Source organism: Rhinatrema bivittatum, chromosome 4 (genome assembly GCF_901001135.1).
Source record: "Rhinatrema bivittatum chromosome 4, aRhiBiv1.1, whole genome shotgun sequence".
NCBI classification, from domain to species: domain Eukaryota; kingdom Metazoa; phylum Chordata; class Amphibia; order Gymnophiona; family Rhinatrematidae; genus Rhinatrema; species Rhinatrema bivittatum.
Window position 1 is genome coordinate 455,216,466 of NC_042618.1, and position 14,237 is coordinate 455,230,702.

General features: G+C 41.1%; 1 protein-coding gene across 1 annotated transcript in view; it reads right to left on the minus strand.

The window, feature by feature from the left end:
* The window catches only part of TMTC2 (transmembrane O-mannosyltransferase targeting cadherins 2), a 369,412-nt gene that overhangs the window by 174,931 nt on the left and 180,244 nt on the right, over window positions 1-14,237 (minus strand). Inside the window, exon 4 of the mRNA XM_029597087.1 lies at window positions 5,639-5,753. Coding sequence (XP_029452947.1) covers window positions 5,639-5,753 — 115 coding nt within the window. The remainder of the gene's footprint in view (window positions 1-5,638; window positions 5,754-14,237) is intronic.

The window sequence follows — 14,237 nt, forward strand, 5'->3', positions numbered from 1 at the left end:
CCAGGTTCTTGTGGCCTGGTTTGGCCTCTGTTGGAAACAGGAGGCTGGGCTTGATGGACCCTTGGGTCTGACCCAGCAAGGCAATTTATGTTCTTATGTTCATTCTCCCAAGACGTCTAAGGTGTTGGATGAGTCATAACCCATTAGATGCATCAATACTAACTGGCATCTAATCAGCTTTGGTGCTCTTATCATTTAGGTTACCTTTTCTTTTTTACGGAGGGAAGGGGGGGAGGGCGTGTGAAGAACAGGGTCCAATTTTTCAGCTGTACCAAACGAGACCCATCAGGCAGTGTGAAGCAAACTACAGGAACGTCCAACGAAAAAAGACCAATTACAGTTTTTTCTTTTACATATTAACATTAAAATAGTGTTATGTCATAACTGGTTCTCTGAGGGAACAAGGTAGCCTCTTATTCAAAGCTACAGAAGTAGAGGGAGTAGCACCTTCAGAATTAGTGGACATTATCTGTTGTTTTGCATTATATATACATTTATTATTTACATATGTAGATAAATTGGGATTCCCCAGCCATCATTTAAAGTGACCAAAAATGAGATTTGATTGAAGCGGTTTCTCTATTGGATAGGCTGCATGGAGCAGTGGTAGGCCAGAAGCAGCCGTTGGGCTACAGAAAAAAAGGGGAAAAGTAAGGGAGGGATAGAGGAGAGCAAGAAATAAAGAAAATCAGATTAAAAATAAAGAAAAAAATACAAAAGCTATAAAAACAAATTTTCCCCTAGCTCTATGAATTTTGGTTGATATTTAAAATTACTTTAAAAATCATTTTTTACACTTATTTATATGTATGTATTATTTTTTTGGATTGCAGAGGTTTAAGTAACATAAGTTTCTCAATCAAGTGATGAACAAACTGTGACAAGTGCAAGGGATGAAGCCTGGATCATTGGCTCCATTGCTCCCAATTTTTAAACTTAACATCATTAGAAGTTGCCATATTGGGTCACATAGATGGTTCATCAAGCCCAGCATCCTGTTTCCAACACTGACCAATCCAGGATACAAGTACTTGTCAAGTATCCAAACATTAAATAAATCTCATGCTACTAATACCAGTAATAAGTAGTGGCTCTTCCCTAATTCAGCTCGATTAATAGCAATTTATGGACTTCTCCAGGAACTCACTCACGCTAACTGCCTTCACACTTTGGTAATGAACTCAAGCTTAATTGTGCATTAAGTGAAAAAGAATTTTCTCCAATTTGTTTTAAATGTGCTACTCACTAACTTCATGCAAGGACTAGAGGGCATTCCATGTTCTGAAATAGTAAGTAACAGATTCACATTTACCCATTTTAGGCCTCATAATTTGATATCCTCCCTCAGCCATAACTTCTCCAAGCTGAAGAGCCTTAACCTCTTTAGCCTTTCCTCATAGGGGAGCCATTCTACCCCCTTTATAATTTTGGTCACCCTTTACTGTACCTTTGCTACTGCACTATGGGGCTGATGCAATAAATCAGCACAGAAAACAGGCACTCAGCGTTGAGTCCCCGCTTTCCTAATATGTGCCCAGCACCTCTCCTGGGCCCGCGATTAAATATTTAAATGAGGGGTCACGCTGCCAAAGAGGCACTAGGGACAAATGTGTGCTCCTAGCGCTTCCTTAGCAGTGGGCATCCAGGAGAGGTGGCTGTCAGATGGTTAGGAAAACAGATGCTCAGTGTTACGAGCGTCCCCTTTTCCTAAACTGTGCATAGCCACGGGTTAGGAAAATGGACGCTTATTGAGTATCCCTTTTCCTAACCTACCTGCAAGCAAACTTTTTTTTTTTTTTTTAAACCTTTTGGTTCCTCTGACTTAATATCGCCACAATATTAAGACAGAGGATGTACAGAAAAGCAGTATTTTCTACTTTTCTGTACACTTTTTTGGGCTGTTCAGACATTAACGTCTGCTCTGGACAGGCATTAATTTCTGAGTGTAAAAATGTGAGGATCGGGCACACTTTTTTTTGGGATCTAGGGAGAATAGCTAATAGCCTCATCAACATGCATTTGCATGTGATGAGTGCTATTAGTTTCGCGGGGGATTGGATGCACATTTTGGACGTGCTAATCCCCTTATAGCTTAAGGGGTTGTGAGCGTGCATCCAAAATGCGCATCCAACCACGGGTTAAACAGTGTGCTCGGCTGAGCGCACTGTATTGCATTGGCCCGATTATCTTTTTTTGAGATGCAGTGACCAGAGCTGTCTCACCTTATGGAGGCATTATGACATTCTCTGTTTTATTCACCATTCTCTTCCTAATAATTCTTAATATTCTGTTTTGACCACTTCCAGCTGAAAATCTCAATGCATTATCCATGACGCCTAGATATTTTTCCTGGGTGGTAGCTCCTAGTATGGAATATATCATATAACTACAATTTGGATTACTTTTCCTTATGTGAATCAGCTTGCACTTGTCCACATTAAATTTCATCTGCCATTTGGATGCCCAATCTTCCAGTCTCACAAGGACCTCCTGCAATTTATCACAATCCACTTGTGATTTAACAAATCTAAATTGTGTCATCTGCAAATTTCATCACCTCACTCATCGTTCCTCTTTCTAGATCATTTATAAATATATTAAAAAGTGCCAAACCAAGTACAGATCCCTGAGGCACTCCACTGTTTACCTTTCTTTACTCAGAAAACTGACCATTTAAACCTTACTCTATTTCTTATCTTTTAACCAGGCAATCCATAAAAGGGCATTGCCTCCTATCCCATGACTTTTTAATTTTCTTAAGAATCTCTCGTGGGGGATACAGTCTACAGCAACTTCTATTAAACTATGGTTCCAGCAGATGGTGATTCGGATGCAATTAGAGTGCCTAGATGCCAGATTTCTACACCAATGAGTAAATAAGGATTACATGCAAGCTTGGGGACTATTTTATTCTTTCCTTTCTCAGGAAATGAAAGATAAGCTGCTGTTGACGGGTTATTCTTTTTATGGCTTATGAGATATTTGGTAATCACAATCCTTATGTTCTGGTGAGCTTGGATGAATGTGGTACGTGTGGAGGAGGAACAAAGATATCTTGGTTTAGGTTGCTACAGTGGCCTGTCTATGTTATTTTGTTCCGTACTAAAAAAAACAATACGACATGACTGTATTATTCTTTGACTATATATGGTTCTGTGTCTTTTTCAAAAAGAATAGTTTTCTATCTCATTGCTCATAAATAATTATATCCAGGACCCACTGGTCCAATGCAATCTGGGCCAATTCTGCATAATACCAACACACCAGGCATCTGCCTACTGGAATTTCTGTCAAAGGGGCCTGCTGGATATTATTGTTGAGCGCGTTACCTGCGACTGCAGGCAGGTCTGCCCCCCTTGGCCCCTCAAAATGACTGGGATTTGCCTCTTGCTATGGGTGGGGCTGCTAACCCTGACACTTTACCCTTTTGTTGATATCTGAAATGCTGCCATCCTGAGTAGCCTCCGTCTTCTGGGAATCTTTGGAGCTTGGTTTCACCCAAATCCTTTACTAATTTTCCAAATCTTCTCCAAATAGTAGTCCCCCTACCCAAAGGGGAGCTTATACAGGCTTGATTTGGACGCCGAGTCTGCTGCCCAGTTACAGATCCAAAGAAGTCTCCTGGTTATCACCTCAGAGGTGAATAATCTAGAAGCTGGCCTAACCAGGATGTACATTGTATCTGCCACAAAGGCCGCTGCCGACCTCGGGTGTTCGCAGTTTCTGCTTGAACTCTTCAAGGCTGCCTGTGCACTGGTAATGAGGGCTGAAAGCTCTTCCTTCTGGAATAGCTTTACTATTGAGGAACTCTCCTCTGATGAACAGTGCCCCTCTTTCTGGGAGCTTCGGGGCGCACTAGACAATTACCCGCCGACCAATCCTTATCTCCAGAGTCTACAGTGTCTGTAGCAGTGGCTGGTGCTTTAAGCCTGAGCGTGTCCCATGGCTGTTTAGGGGCCTCACTCCTTTCCCCTCCATTGATCCCTGATCTGGGGACCCTGAAGCAACCAGGCTTCTGAGGAGTGCAGAAAATCTGGTGCATTATTAATCTGAAATCCAGGGAGAACCTCCTTCCTTGTATGGTACCCATGTGTCCAATAAACACACACATCTACTTCGCCGATTTTTTCTTTTAAACTGAAATAAGTGAGTTCCTATGGGAAGAAACACAAGTAATTCTGAGAGCTTCACCGCATGCTTAGCTGCAGTTCATTAACTCTTTATGAATGTCTACGGCTATTAACATTACTGTGTTGTACATTGACCTGTCTGAAGCACTGCACTGGAATTTTGTTTCCAAATGTAATCCATCTCTGACATTTTCAAACAGACGAGCAAGAAATCAAATTAACATGAATGAATTTAATATTCCATATTTTCAATGCACTATTTCACAGGATTTACATAAGATTTTCCCACAATTGTTATTTATCTTTGTTTCCCTAAACTACGTGATGCAGCTGACAGGGCAACATGCCATGCCGGCATAGGTTATTTTAAAAACAACAGGAAAAATGTTTAAAATTCTAACACACACCCATAGCCATATTAACCACCTGCTTAAAACATATATCATCCTTTTTGGAAGACTGCAAAACTGATAAAAAAAAAATGTTATTTATTTTATTTAAAGTTTGCTTTTTGCGGCACTTCAAAGTGGATTACCATACATTCAGGTACTATAGGTTTTTCTCCGTCCCCAGAGAGCTTACAATCTAAGCCTGTACCTGAGGTAATGAAGGGTGAAGTGACTTGCCCAAGGAGCCACAGTGGGAACTGAACCCGGCTTCCTTGGTTCACAGCTCGCTGCGCTTAACCACTGGGCTACTTGTAATCATTACAGAATGGTCCACATTACTCTAGAAAATGCTAACAAGTGGTAGTATAGGCAGTTCAAGGGAATGCTTTGCTGATACACAAAAACTGCAAATATAAAAATAAAACCCTGTTATGCTTACTTAGAAATACCGATCAGTTAAAGAAAAATGACTGATCCTACAGATCATCATTCGCGAGCACTCAGAACACAAATCATGCCGGCAGGGATGTCAGCAATTCCAGTCTTCTCATCTATCATACAGAATGCATTATATCTAAAAAAAAATGTTTATCATCAGAGTGGACCATTGCTAGAAATTTCCAACTGGGGGAACTTCTGGAGAGGATGGAGGTTTTTCACATTATGTTCACGTGTGCATACTGGGTTTGCTTCGGTTTCCTCAGGGCCTCTCTTCTACCAATAATTAATTCTAAGTGCGTGCCTATTCTGGGGTGGGGGTTTTTTTTTTGGGGGGGGGGTTGTTTTTTTTAACTTTTTTGGATAAAGTGAGTTAGCAACTTCTCAGATGGAAGTTGCTTTATTTCAACTGTTTTAACAGTACCTTTGGGAAAAAATTCCTACCTATTTAGATCCTGACTCTGTCTTCTTTCTCCAAAATAGACTAGCAATACATGAATTTCAGAAAATTATGTAAAAAAAAAAAAAAAGTTTGTCTATTCAATGATTTAGACAACTGGAAAGACCAAAACCAAAACACTGGCTAAGTTTCTCTCCATTCCTGGAAGCTCAATGAATAGCAGCCCATGTCACCACCGACTTCACACAATAGGCGGCTCACGGTGAATCGTGCATACTTACAAATTATAAAGCATATCAGCCATGTTGCTGCGGTAGTACAAGGCATTTCTATAGGCAAGTTCAGCTTCGGAAATCTTGCCCTGGCTCTTGAGAACATTTCCAAGATTACCCCAGGCTGCCGAAAAAGAGATAAAACATTATTCAGAAAATGCTATAATGTACAGTAATTATTAAGCAACATAATATTTCACCAACAAAAACTTCCACAAGGAGAATAACTTATACAGAATTACTTTTTTTTTTTTTCCAAATGGAGTATGACCCATTGTAACTTTTCACCTTACTGAGAACAAATATGGCAGTCTCACAGAGATAGTTTGGACCTGCAATGTGAAAACTAAACAAACAAGTAAACCTTGCAGGTCAGCTTAAAAGGGCTTCGTATCCTGATGGCCAGAGGAAATGTTATTCTAACATCTACCACAAAAACTCAAGTTCATCTATTCACCACAGGGTCTCCCTTGCTTTCAGCCAGATTAACAAACACCTACTTTAAAAATCAGCAAGAGAGACACTGTCAAAACAAACAGTCTCACTAGAGCATCTATATTCCAAGAATGAAAAAAACATTGAGGCCCAATTCAAATGAAAAAGTTACACGAGAGATGAAGGACAAACAAACTAGAGAGAGACTTGGAGCAAGTGAACTAACTAAACCAATGGAGCTGTTTTATACTTTTTCCACATAGATCAGGATAGTAAATGGAATGCTTGTCCGGCAAGGATGCAGACAGGACTGGGTTTCAACATAGCCACATTATACCAATTAGTCTGGTACATGCATCAAATTCATGCAAAGATACTGCATGAATATGCATTACTGAAATCCTGAAAACCAGACCTGTCTGCACTACTTGAAAATCAGAATTTGCTATAGATCGACAGCATCTACTTTGCAGCTTGGCAAGCAAACACTTAGTAATTAAATTTGTACATCTCATAAAACAGCTTCTTATAAATTAAGGTTATGGGCCTACTTCTTTGCAGACATTCATTTTGGAAATTCAGATTATACAGTACCAAAGACAGGAAGACTGAAAATATTACACTACTTAACAGACATCTCTGAGATGTGGAAACCTTTGCTTCTACAGTCCTAATTACTTGATGATAAAAAAAAAGAATAGCTTGAAAACACAAGGATTTCACACAATAAAGGGCAAAAGTACTAAAGTGCACGAATATTATCACATACGGTTAACACGCAGTGAAAGCACTGTTAGCATGTGAGCTAATTCACTTAACGCATAAAAATTAGCTTGCAATAGTGTTAATGCAAAATCTATGCTAAAGAAATTAGATGCAAAATTATGCAAAATAGCTCATTATGTATTAGTACGGCAAAAAAGTACTTCACAGAGGCATTAACACAGAAAATGCTAATACATTTCAGGAAGGTGTAGTTGAGCTTTTGCAGAACTGTTCCATGTAAACCCATACTATAGCATCTGCATAAAGTGCGCCTCATTTGTATATCATTAAAAATCAGCCATTATTACAATCACTATTATTCGATGTTAGGTGCTAATGTTTTCAAGTGTGCTAAGTGATGTTAGAGAATACAGCCAGCACGATAATGCAAATTATAGAGTAGCCTGCACTGTCCACTGCCATGTGGAAGACCTGGGCACTACTCCAAAGCCCAAATTAATGCTGCTCAGGCTGGCCAAAGCTGGGGATGCTGCAGAGTCAGCGTTCACAGCCATCGCAAAACAGCAGCGCCTGGTGGCTAGACTCAGGGTGCCGGTATGCTGAGTTCCAGAAGGCGCTGGGCTAGATGAAAGGCGGAGAGGGGATCATTTGTGAATAAATGCTCATGGCACCATAACCCTGACAGAGGCCAGGGTCCAATGGGGCTGGAAGTCCAAAAGGAGCAGGACAGGCCAAACAATATCAGAATCACTCTGCCACAAATTCCATGCAGTAAAACTAATTGCTGCCTGTAAACATCTGTGACCTTTCTTGTGAGTTTGCGGTATAAAAATGATTTTAAATGTGCTCATTACCATTATGGCCCTTGCTCAGCTAGTATAGTGCAGAGTTGGTAAATAGGAGGAGGCACCTTTCATAAGCACCCCGTCATGGATAAGCTCTCACCTGAGAGTTTGGGGAGCAGTTGGATGTTTGGATGGAGTCTGGAGATTGTGATTCCCTTTGTTTTGTTTTGTTTTTTGGCCTACCTGGAGCCAAAGCTCCATCCTGCCTGTGGTTGGGGACTCCACTCCTGTAGCCCACTCCTTAGGGGCAGGATGGTCCACTTTGGTTGGTTTTCATGCAGTTCGCATTTTTTGTAAGAAGACTGAGATCCCAGGCTGTCTGCTTAGGGAGAGGTCTTGGGGAAACCTCTTCCCGGACCCGCTGTGACCTTCTTAGGGAGCAGAGGAATGGTGGTGACCCACAACAGAATCCTTCTGGGTGTCTGAATCTATTTTGGGAAGAGAGGCTTTTTGGTTGGCCAACTAGGAGGAAGAATGTGTCACCCCTTCCTGCTTGGAGACCGAAGCATGGACATGTCGTCCACTGTGGGATTTGAGAGAGAGGAGGACAAGGAGAACTGAGAGTAAGAACAAGTTCGAGACCAACTGAGGACACCCAACTGGAGTCTTCACCCCCTGGGGGAAAGAAGAATCGTTACATTGTGTGCAGAGACTGTTGCTGTTTTACCAGTGCTGGAGGGGGATTTCCTGCCCATCCGGGAGCCTCATTAAATCCAAGCCCTAGAAAGCGAGTGCCTCTCACTTCTGGTGATAGGGTCCCCCGCACAGACGGAGGAAACAAGACTGTACCCTGAGATTTGCTGTGGTGCTGAGGACTGTGCTAATTGTGCCATTATTTCACCTGATTACTCATCAGTAGAGACCGTTTTGGACACTAAACCAAACATTCCAGCATTTCTATTGGCACTTACAGCACTCAGTACTGAGAGAACACTATAGCTCTCCCCTGGGAAATAAAGAGTACAGACACCCCACTCACTCCAGGCCCTGAAAGGACATTTCTTCCCTCCCCCCACCAAGGACTCAGGCCCTGGGGCAAGAGAGAGTAATAGAGCCAACCTGCGTGGATCCAGTCCCTAAAGAGAGACGTAAATGGAGGTGGGATCACAAAAATACAATAAATAGTTATACAAGGATGGGGGAAAGCCCGATTTTGTGGTTCGCAGAGTATGTTAGTCCAGGGTGATCCTCCAGCGACTGCTCATGAATCAACCTCTTTAATCTACTCTCTGCAGGAAACATTTACTCCAGCCCGCATTCTGGTCCTTCCAATGAAAAGGGAGACCGGTGACGTTGAGATATTTCTAACCTAGCAAACAAGAACATTTACTAGTTTGCAGTCCAAAGCAATGTATCGGCCAGAGAAAAGGTAAAGCTTCTGACTGAATAACAATTTGAGCCATTCCACGTTTTACCATGCCTGTAGTTTAGGTAACAAGACTAAGACGTGCTCATGCCCTGAACTTCTTAGGTGCATAGGCTTCTTTTGGCATGGGGAACATAAGAACATGCCATACTGGGTCAGACCAAGGGTCCATCAAGCCCAGCATCCTGTTTCCAACAGTGGCCAATCCAGGCCATAACCACCTGGCAAGTACTCAAAAACTAAGTCTATTCCATGTTACTGTTGCTAGTAATAGCAGTGGCTATTTTCTAAGTCAATTTAATTAATAGCAGGTAATAGACTTCTCCAAGAACTTATCCAATCCTTTTTTAAACACAGCTATACTAACTGCACTAATCACATCCCCTGGCAACAAATTCCAGAGTTTAATTGTGCATTGACTGAAAAAGAACTTTCTCCGATTATTTTTAAATGTGCCACATGCTAACTTCATGGACTGCCCCCTAGTCTTTCTATTATCCGAAAGAGTAAATAACCGATTCACATCTACCCGTTCTAGACCTCTCATAATTTTAAACATCTCTATCATATCCCCCCTCAGCTGTCTCTTCTCCAAGCTGAAAAGTCCTAACCTCTTTAGTCTTTCCTCATAGGGGAGCTGTTCCATTCCCCTTATCATTTTGCTAGCCCTTCTCTGTACCTTCTCCATCGCAATTACATCTTTTTTGAGATGCGGCGACCAGAATTGTACACAGTATTCAAGGTGCGGTCTCACCATGGAGCAATAGAGGCATTATGACATTTTCCGTTTTATTCACCATTCCCTTTCTAATAATTCCCAACATTGTTTGCTTTTTTGACTGCCGTTGCACACTGAACCGACGATTTCAATGTGTTATCCACTATGACGCCTAGATCTCTTTCTTGGGTTGTAGCACCTAATATGGAACCTAACATTGTGTAACTATAGCATGGGTTATTTTTCCCTATATGCATCACCTTGCACTTATCCACATTAAATTTCATCTGCCATTTTGATGCCCAATTTTCCAGCCTCACAAGGTCTTCCTGCAGTTTATCACAATCTGCTCTTGATTTAACTACTCTGAACAGTTTTGTATCATCCGCAAATTTGATTACCTCACTTGTCGTATTTTTTTCCAGAACATTTATAAATATATTGAAAAGTAAGGGTCCCAATACAGATCCCTGAGGCACTCCACTGCCCACTCCCTTCCACTGAGAAAATTGTCCATTTAATCCTACTCTCTGTTTCCTGTCCTGTTTCCTGTCCTGGAGGGAATTAAAAGGAGATCTTGTACACTCTACTAGCCAAGATGGAGGCGTACAAAGGAAAAACGACAAAAAAACAGATTGTCCTGGATAAAGTGAAATGTTGTAGAAGGACGTACTCTGTTACTGGCAGCCAGGATGTATCCAGTGTGGACAGGATAACTAGGCTAGAGGATCTTACGTTCCTATACGTGTTTGCATGTTTCTCATTTCTTCTGCAATTAAATTCTTGCATATTTTAGTCAAATATCTACTTCCTGGTTCTGATTTTCTCTTGTACATTTGTTTTTGGGTGCCCTACGACAGCATTTCCCAAACTTTTCAAGCCCAAGGAACACCTACATTAACAAAACTGTGTGGCACACCAGCCTTCATGAAACAGGCAGTGCGGACATGGAGAGGACTTGCACAGTCAAATCCCATCAGCCTCCTCCAAATTTTAAAACAAAGATTCTGGGGGGGGGTGAAAACATAACGATCCCATAACACTGGACCATTTCCCTCTATATGCAGGTGCAGGAGGAGGGAGAAGTCAGTGTGATGCGGGCAGATGGCTCGGTCAGTTACCTTGACTGCCACATCTCCTCCACTGTGCTGCTCCCAACATACAGAGTGAATCATATCCAGCACTCTGTCTCACTCAAGCCTGGGAATAAGACAGAGGCTGGAAAGACTCAAAGGAGGAAACTCAGGAAGTGGAAGAGGAGGCGATGCTGTGTGCGATGTGTGTGCCACACAAAGCAGGGCCAGGTTATCCACGCCCTGCATGCTGCAGCTAGGAAGATGAGATATGCCTGATTACACATGTTCTCAGAAAGGAGTTCCTAATCGTTTAAGTGCCATTGCTGGTCTCTCTTGTTGCTGAGAGGTGCTAAAAGCATAACTCAGGTGCTAGTCTGCATCCAAGCATCAGCCAGTGGTGCTTTTTTCCGTGGCACACGTGATCGGGGCTAAAGGCATCCCGAGTGGGAAACTGCCCTACGAGAGGGGACGTTAAAGGCATGAGGACCCAGAGCCACAGCAGTTTCTGGATGGGAAAGCAGACTGAGCAAGATTTTCTCTTTTAAAAAGAAAATCCCCAATGCGATTTATTTTACTCCTTTACCTGTGAACTATTTTCTAAGTGGAAGAATTTGAGAGATTGAGATCATCCACGGCTCACAAACGAAGTTCATTTTTGTTGTTGAGTTATGAGCAAAACAACTTCATTTGGAGAAACTGCCCCAATGAATATGCATCCTGATTCTCAAGGTCTCTTACTGTTGACCTAAAATAAAACACAATTTACCTGTTGGTTTATAAGTGGTTGAGTAGTAGTGATGGAAAATGAGGTTAGAGTAAAGCAACAAGGCTAATCTTCTCCTTAACCTTCTCCCTTGGCAGATCTCTATTAGAAACCATCTATCTGGTCCGCTATCGGTACGGTGGAGTCGCTCACAGAAATTCCAAGATGTGGGTCAAACAGCACCGATACTGAATGAACCTCTAGCACTTTGCATAACAAAACAGCAATGTCTTTTCTGACTCAAGTATTAGTTTTTTTCCCTCATGCCCCTTTTTATGTAAGAGCGTGACAAACAGCTAAGCCTTCCAGATGAAAGCTGGCATTACGCTCTGCATTTGCCACTGAGCAGTGCGAGTCTGTGGAATGACTGTGGCCACCGCTGCAAATCACTGCCCGAGAAACACCTGCAGGGTTAACCAAACATAAAAATTCTTGCCAGTGCAGTAGCTGCTGTACTACAACCACCAAGCGTCACACAAACCCCAAATATCTTCATTTACCAGAGACAGACTAAGAAAAATAATAATAATTAAAAAAAACAAAAACCCCCAGTAACACTAAAGGGCATGTTTCTCCTATAGCAGCTAAAACTGCAGAAATTCCGGCACAGGACTGCATTCTGAGATCCAGAATACTAAAAATATGCACCACCCTCCTACTGATTAAAAATACCCCTGGATCTTTGCCATTTCCAATGATAAGATTTCCAATGCTGCACAATTCAATCAGCAATTAAATGCTACAATTTATCTTAAAAGGCAACGGTCGAGATATATAAGAAAACCTGTAAAAATGTACCTAAAAGCTGGAATCAGAGCCATTCAGCTGCTCCTCCTGCACTGCTTGATCATGGACTCTTTCTTTGTCTGTCATGACGGTATTCACTGCACAAGTCTAAACAAACTTACTCCATATTCTACCTTGAACTTGCTATAACTTTTTTATTTAGAAGCTTTTATATATGGCCTACCCTTCTTCCTCTCCACCCCTACCTTTTTTAATGTTTTTTAATTTTTTACTTTTTTACAATTTTTTACTTTTTTAAATTTTTTACACCCCTACCTTTTTGTTTCTGATCAGATGATTTATTATTTAGTCTCCATCTACCTTGCCTTCCCTCTATGATGGCTGAATTAACATTACATTTGTTGATGCTCTTTATCCCTAGTCCAGACAAACTGTGATACTTATGTGATGTACTCTTATCAATCTCCACACTTTATAACCTATCATCATCAAAATTGTTGTAACTTTTCCGCTGGTGGTCACAAGTTCTGAAAGCATATGCTGGAAACGTGAGAGATAAAGAATTATGATGACCCTACTGCACTTTTATTATTGAAGGATAATACAGGATATAACCATTTTTCTGAAATACCTGGAAGAATAGAAAATACCTGGATAGAATAGAAAACAAATCCAAATCTAAACAACACAGATGAGATAAAATTCAATACAACTTCCTTCTGCTACAATTATTAAACGCACTCGTGTATGGATTGCCAACTCCCAAGAATATCAAAGCATCTTCATACCATACTAGAGTTTGGGACACAATGGGAGGATGGAGATGGTGGCACTTTCTTATGCTTTGCAAATTTTCTAAAATAAATAAAACCCAAACTTGATGGAGTAAGTTTAAAAAAAAAAAAAAAAAAAGCAGAAATGGCACCTTAAAATTAAAAATTTTGTAAGTGGGTAAATCAGTTCAGAAATGTATAAAAATTTAAACAAAATTACAATATAAGAACATAAGAAATTGCCATACTGGGTCAGACCAAGGGTCCATCAAGCCCAGCATCCTGTTTCCAACAGAGGCCCAACCAGGCCACAAGAACCTGGCAAATACCCAAACACTAAGAAGATCCCATGCTCCTGATGCAATTAATAGCAATGGCTATTCCCTAAGTTAACTTGATTAATAGCAGTTAATGGACTTCTCCTCCAAGAACTTATCCAAACCTTTTTTGAACCCAGCTACACTAACAAACATTCTCTGGCAACAAATTCCAGAGCTTTATTGTGCATTGAGTGAAAAAGAATTTTCTCCAATTAGTCTTAAATGTGCTACTTGCTAACTTCATGGAATGCCCCCTAGTCCTTCTATTATTCAAATGTGTAAATAACCGATTCACATCTACTCATTCAAGACCTCCCCCCTCAGCCGTCTCTTCTCCAAGCTGAACAGCCCTAACCTCTTGAGCCTTTCCTGATAGGGGAACTGTTCCATCCCCTTTATCATTTTGGTTGCCCTTCTCTGTACCTTCTCCATCGCAACTATATCCTTTTTTTAGATGTGGTGACCAGAATTGAACACAGAATTAAACGTGCGATCTCACCATGGAGTGATATAGAGGCATTATGACATTTTCCGTTTTATTAACCATTCCCTTCCTAATAATTCCTAACATTCTGTTTGCTTTTTTGACTGCTGCAGCACACCAAGCTGACGATTTTAAAGTATTATCCACTATGATATCTAGATCTTTTCCCTGGGTGGTAGCTCCTAATATGGAACCCTAACATCATGCAACTATACCAAGGGTTAATTTTCGCTTTATACAACACCTTGCACTTGTCCACATTCAATTCAATAGTTTTCTTAGAAGCTTCTCATGAGGGACTTTGTCAAACGCCTTCTGAAAATCCAAATACACTACATCTACCGGTTCACCTTTA